Here is a 6,891-nt window from a genome sequence, read left to right as displayed (position 1 = left end):
GTATGAATCTCACCTTGAGTGGGTAGTTTCGGTTCTTGAAGAAAAATTGGAAGAAATGAAGTGATTTTTGGCCCTTGCACTCCTTGATGAACTTTTCGAGATTATGGGGTTTCTAAAGTGCAAGATCACGGTTTTTACATGGATTAGGAAGAGATTTTGATAACAAAAGAATTTAAACCATAGATCTATGCATAATCTTACCTTAGATGATGATTTACTTGCAAAATCCTCTTGGAAAGTCCCTAAATTTCGAGATTTTTGGAGAGGGGAGGGAAGGAGAGTTCTTTGAGTGTTCTAGAGAGAAAGTTGAGATATTTTGGTGTGTGTGATGATGCTTGGCCGAGAGCAAGGAGAGAAGAGAGAAAGAAGTGACTCTTGAAGTGATACATGCATGGAGGTATGTGATATGTGCCTAGAAATCCATTAGATAATAGTGAGGTGGCAACCAAAGTCAACCTCCCTTGGATTTGGGCCTTGGGCCGAGAATATGAAGGGGAGAGAGGAAAGTTTGGGCTTTTGCCCCTAAGTCCAACATTAGAGGTAGTTTAGGGTGTTTATTGGACTTATAAAATAAAATTGTGATTTTTATGCTTTATTAAGCTAGGTTAGGTTAAATTATGGGTCAAACTTGTGTTTTATTTCCTTCTAGGTTCTACCTAGCCCAAAATATTGGAATAAACGAATGTGGGTCCAATTAGAGCCCAATTAGGGTCCTAAGCCCATGATAGTCTAATTGGAAGCTTATTGGTTCATTTGGATCCAATAAGGAAGTCTTAGTCCAAAATGGACTTAACCAAAACTTCTAGGGTCTCCAATTGTTTGATGACTATTTATAGTACTTGTATCTTGTATTTGGTTAGAGTTTTTGATTCACATTAATTTGAATGTATAGATTACATAGCTTAAAATTCACAGTTGTGACACAGTGCTATGTAAGATGCTAGTTGTCTTTGTGATTCTTGCAAGTTTTGTTTGTTGGGCGGGACCCGTTATGCGAGTTAGGGCGAGGCCCATTATAATTTTTGGACGGGGCCTATTATATGATTTAGGGTGAGGCCTGTTATACTCTTTAGACGGGGCTTGTTATACGAGTTAGGACGGGGTCGCTATACTCTTTGGGCAGGGCCCATTATGCGAGTTAGGGCGGGGCCCACTACACTCTTTGGGCGGGGCCCACTATACTCTTTGGGTGGGGCCCGTTACTTGTATGGTATGTGGTATTTTGGGGAACTCACTAAACTTTGTGTTAACAGTTTATAGTTTAAATGTTTTAAGGTTTTCTTTTACTAAAGGAAGGACACGGCTTGAATGCATCGCATCCATTGGAGATTTTCCACACATGATAACTTTGACGATAAATGTCTGAATTAAATGGTTTGAACTAAAGATCTTTTTGGTTGTAAATTGAATAAATATTTTTATTTTAAAATGTAAATTTGGTTGGAAATTTGGGATGTTTCAAGACAGACAAAGGGAATGAATGATGAGTTATGGGGTGACGATGTATCTATTTGGGTATATTTATAAAAATTAATAGATATAAAAAATTAATAATGTAAAAAAATAACTTAGGGCAAAATAGTAATAACTGAAACCACAAGGATCATCCTTGTCAAGAAAAAAAAGTTAAAGAGATAATATGTGCAAATTTAGACAACCACGGGACCATTTATGTAGCTTTACCTAAGCAAAAGATTAAAAACGGCTAGAAGCCTAGAAGCATCAAGCATACGGGTTTATTTCAATGAGACCACCCATATTGGAAGACCACTCTTCTTCAAGTAACTATAGTCTACAGAGAGACCCCTTATCTTTTGAGTAAGTCACCTTTTGAGTTATTATATCCACGATTTAAATAATTAAAATTGACTAGAAGATCATCATTCATCTGCATCTTGTATCTATAAGGTATAAATGTGCCTCCCCTTTATTGGATATTTGGATTATTTGATATTGACATTTTTTAGATGAATCATAATGTTTAAATTTTTACCAAGTAGATTTTTATAAATATTTACAAATCCATGTATTATCATTCCGAAAACAATTTCACAGCAGCTTTTTACCACTATAGTTTCGTACCATAAACAAACATTACAAATTCAAAAAAGAAACAAATAGATATAACTGATAATACCATTGTATTACTATTAATTGTATATCACTTATAGAGTATGAATATTTATACACTAATCATATTAAGATGATACTACAGAAGCATATATCTCATATAAATGCTAAGACACAAACTTCACTTCTCATACATGTATGATGTATGCGTAGTACCTTTTACTCCAAAACACTCAGAAATTCGCTTGTTCCTGAATTTGCTCCTGTTTAAAAACCACAAAACAAAAATGACTACATTTACAAATCATCCATTTTAAGAGGGCCAAAAGGGAAAATACGGAGAAATCTAATCCTACACTAACTAACCTCTGTCACAAAGAAGGCATGGAAACCATATGGAACTCTATGGGGCAATGGAACAACTGCAACTGGATCAGGAGACATTGTTTTTGCATCAATAACTGTTACTGTTGATTTCCTGCGCATAAATAAATAAATAAAGACATTATGACGTCATATTTTATGATACTCACTAAAATGTAATATTGATGTGTATGTTATATAATAATACCCTGTGGTCTCATCATGTGTAAAGAAGATCAAGTAGCCATCATCTTCTTCAGAGTCAAATCCAGGTTTTTTAGGAACAAAAATGGCCTCTGAACCATATCTACCAGGGCCAAGATCGTAAATTCCTGGAATATTCCCTCCAATTTCAAGCTTTGTTTTCCCAGTTTCAGGCTCTGCATGTAAATCAAATTTAACAATTCCAGTGACCTTTGCTATGCTGTCCAGCCTAGTTCCATACACATATCGTTGTTTCCTGAAGTAAAAAGGGTAAAAATGTCATTTTACTTGGAACAGTGATCAAAATCATTATTATTAAAAATAATGATTAATAACTTACCTGCCAGTGTAACACTCGTTGACTCTAGGAAAGTCAACTGCTGACTCGGATAATTTTTTTTGAGAAGCAACACCGGTTTCCATGTTGAATCTCATCTCATACCTGACAAATACATATATTTTTTTTAATCATGATAAAAATTACTATTACGCCCCTGAAAGTTGTTTGTAGACACTTACAGCTCATTAGCGAAATTGTCAAGCTTTTCCTTCACACCTCCTCCAACCATATCCAAATTTGGATTCTGAAGGCGGCATGTGATTAACACAACTTCATCTCCTTCCTCCCATGCATTCGCTGGTCAACAGAGAGAGAGGGGTAAAACGGGAATAAAATGCTTCAAGAAAGGGTAGAATAGGAAACACACACACACAAAAAAAAAAAAAAAAAAAAGAGAGAGAGAGAGACTTAGGCTTACCATTGTGAAAAATGAAACAATTTGGAAGCTCAAACCATTTAATTTGGACCTCATTCTTTGCATAGCGTGGAAGGATGCCAAATCGAGCTTTCTTTGTTGAATCAAATGTGAAAATCAACTTATTTCCCTTCACCATTTCCTAAGTTACAAAATTATAAATAAATAAATAAATAAATCATTTTGTTGCATAAACAATTAAGTGAAAAGAATGTAAAAGAATGGCATACTTTTGGTCTAAAGTACAAAGGTAGATCCATGAAGATTGCATAATTTTCAGTAATTGCAAAATCATGCATCATTACTGGTTCTGCAATTGTTATTGGCACAGGATCATTCATGACACCATCTTTTGAAATCACACGATATGTAACATATGGAGGTGATTGTGTATATCCAAATGTAAACATTTCACCTGAAATCAAAACCTTTTTTATAAAATGAAATATGATATGATTACATAAAAAAGGGGAAAAGGGTTTTAATTTTTACCAGTGACTGGATCAATCTTTGGATGAGCTGTAAAGGTGTGAGAAAGTCTCTTATCATAATCCATCAACCCAAGTGTTTCAAGATCACCATCTTCCATAACTTTAATGGCATCTGAAATAATATTAAAAAAGTTAATAAATTTACACATCCAGTTATCATCATCTTTCCCTATCATGAAAAAGTGAGAAGCTTTACATGGTTTGTCTCCTTCTGATAGTGCTAAGAGCTTTTTATGATGATATATGAGAGCTGTGTTTCCTATAAGAAGATGATATGAAATTATGAATAGTTAGCAAGAAATATATTTTTGGAATTGGAAATTAAATTGTTTTGGATAATATCTTGAAAAAGAAATGAAATGGATTTCATCAACTAACCTGTTCCCTGACCAAATGAAAGATCAAGCACTTTCAACTTGGTTCTAAGCATTTGCATATTCACCATCAGTAATCCAAACAGCCCTTTAAGATCTCCAATCTGAAAATACAATATCTTACTGTTTATAAAATGATAATAAAATGAGATAACAAAAGATTAAAGATGGTTTTAGAGGAATACCTTCATAAACTTAGCACCTCCAAAATATTCCTCCTGTTCCAAACGAGATGTCTTTACATAACGAGAGAGATATGTTGCTTTTCCATCTTTGATTCTTAATCCATGGATCATGCTGTGAGGAGAAGTAGTTCAGATTATACAGTTTATTTTCAAAGTAGCAAATACTAGACATTGAGTAATTAAAACAAATGTATAACTTGTATTCTTTAAAACAAATGTATAACATGTGAAACCATTTTAAATCAGTTTCTTTCTTTTAGCTTTCAAGGGGAAACAGTTTGTAACAGTGATCAAGGAACAAAGAACAAGTACCCATCTCCATCAAACCTGCAACAAAAGAAAGAATAAGATATTAGTAAGAGTTTTTTGTTGCATTAGAAAGATGATAATCAATAAAAGAAGGATATAACAAGAGGGTTGTTTTTGTACCAGTGATATCCAGCCACAGGAGCAAACTTTGGATTAGGACCTACTCTAACAAACTCTCCATTCAGACACTCCTGTAATTATAAAGAATTTGAAATGTTTGTTAGCACTAAAGAAAAGAACGTTATATGACAGAAAGTTAAAGAAGTTACAAAACAATTTTCACTAAAATCTCTGTTTCTGCAGAAGGAAAGTGAAATCCTGTAACGTAATTTGGTAGTATACCAAAAGAAAAACACAGAAATTTACAATCACTGGAAGAAACAATATGATTTTGATAGAATTTTCAATCATCGACAATCTGATTTTGCAGCTATTACTACTTAATTTGCAAATATAAAGTATATCGACCGCATAGTGATCAAGTACCGATTTCCTCGAACCCTAGGAGTCGGCTTAGCACCAGACGCTATCAAAACCCCATCGTTGGGACGCCTGAAATTTGCGCAGCCATCGGCGTTTCTCATGGAGTAAAATGATAGAAGAAGAAGAAAAAAAGGCAACAGAGAAAAGGAAACATCTCCAGATTGAAATAGTCAACAAACACGATTAATTACCCAATATTCTACTGCGATTCAAACATTCTGATTGATTGAGGTTAAGCAACGTAAATAACTGAAAAGTGATTGTGGAGATCAAATCAATTACTGCAATTAATACAAGTCAAACAGAAACTACCGATTCAAACTGACTAGTGATTAGTGAATAACTGAATACCTACATGGCTATACGACTGTATAAAATATTAATAAAATAAAACGAAACTAACCGGTAGGTGACCGATTACAGGGAGATCTTTGCAAGGTGGAGTTTCATCAACCGGAGCAAAATTACCGAAGAGCCAGTGATGAGGTTGTGAGGAATCATACATTAGCTTAACTATAAGCTTCTCCAACCAATCAACTGCTTTAGAAGAAAAGCCTTTCTTGGGTTTGGGTGTCACAACCACCGGTCCTCCGGGGATCTCCGCCTCCATGGTGCCCATCTGTGTCAGTGTGTGTGTGTGTGTGAGATAGAGAGAGAGAGAGACGGGTGTTGTTTATTATGTGGCCGATTTTGCGAGTGGGAATTTTTGTTGGCGAGGGAAACGGCCACGTTGGCCGTCTGTTAGAATATGTTGTAGGCTCGTTATGTCGTTACTCAAACAGCTGAAACGCATGAAGATGCCTCCACGTAGACTTAGATAAACCCATCAACAACATGTGATCTGAAATTCTTTTTTAATTTAATGATGTTAAACCTCGGATTTTTTTTTTCTAGAAGGAGCTATTTAAAGCTAACTCATGATTATTTATAAAAATGTTTATTAATTTAATAATATTAGTTTATTCTTTATCAAAAACAAAATAAGTTGATAAAGTTAATTTTAGTGTTATGGCAAACTTTTATTTTATATTTTATATGTAATAATAAAATAACTTATCAAAAACTTTAAGTGAACAAGTAACTAAGAAGTTAAGAAATGATTTATAGAAAAACTCTTCGTTTAAGAGGGTATTTGGCCTATCTTTTTTAGAGACAAAAAGAACTTTTAGAAAAAGATAGGAGGAAAAGATGTTTGGTAAAAGTATTTTAAAAGAACTTTTGGAAATTTGATATAAGAAAAACTGACTTTTTGAAAAAGTCAGGAATTCCTAGCTTTTTGTGACTTTTCCTAAAAGTCGTTTTACCCTCTGAAAAGATTAGCCAAACACCCCCTAAGTATGGAATTTTTTTTATATCTAAACTCTAAAAACTTTTTATTATCAATGTCAAACCAAAATAACTCAATAAACACTTCAAATAAACAATCTCAAACAATAATGATAAGATATTGTAAGGCTGAACCAGTAACATTTAGCTTTTACCAAACACATGATATTTAATAGGTGAGTACAAAAGCTTAGAATTATGATAGTTGTACGACCGAGTGTATGGTATAGCTTTTTTTTTTTTTCTGTGTAAGTGTGTGTATGCTAATCGGTTAATTTTCTCCTACTTATTAGGGATGAAAGTGGGTCCAAACCCGGACCGGATGGACCCG

The 6,891-nt window shown here is 34.0% G+C and overlaps 1 protein-coding gene across 2 annotated transcripts; it reads right to left on the bottom strand.

Annotated features, from left to right (window-relative positions):
* Window positions 1-2,124: 2,124 nt before the first annotated feature.
* LOC145101521 (carotenoid 9,10(9',10')-cleavage dioxygenase 1-like) lies at window positions 2,125-5,974 on the bottom strand. 2 transcript variants are annotated; one of them, XM_079038728.1, is made up of 14 exons: window positions 5,638-5,974; window positions 4,872-4,942; window positions 4,755-4,769; window positions 4,443-4,554; window positions 4,262-4,361; window positions 4,080-4,142; window positions 3,885-3,995; window positions 3,623-3,807; window positions 3,396-3,534; window positions 3,157-3,274; window positions 2,978-3,079; window positions 2,642-2,893; window positions 2,437-2,548; window positions 2,125-2,333 (listed from the first exon to the last, which is right to left on the bottom strand). In XM_079038728.1, exons 1-14 carry the CDS (start codon window positions 5,851-5,853, stop codon window positions 2,304-2,306), a joined length of 1,626 nt encoding a protein of 541 aa, XP_078894854.1. In that variant the 5' UTR covers window positions 5,854-5,974; the 3' UTR covers window positions 2,125-2,303. The 2 variants fall into 2 exon arrangements, with proteins under 2 accessions (XP_078894854.1, XP_078894855.1); XM_079038729.1 differs by lacking the exons at window positions 4,755-4,769; window positions 4,872-4,942; window positions 5,638-5,974 and adding an exon at window positions 4,640-4,683.
* Window positions 5,975-6,891: the final 917 nt, after the last annotated feature.

This window comes from Lactuca serriola, chromosome 4, assembly GCF_051521515.1.
Source record: "Lactuca serriola cultivar US96UC23 chromosome 4, Lser_US96UC23_V15, whole genome shotgun sequence".
In the NCBI taxonomy this organism is placed as follows: Eukaryota; Viridiplantae; Streptophyta; class Magnoliopsida; order Asterales; family Asteraceae; genus Lactuca; species Lactuca serriola.
Note: the sequence above shows the minus strand (reverse complement) of the source record. Positions and strands in the feature narration are given on the sequence as shown.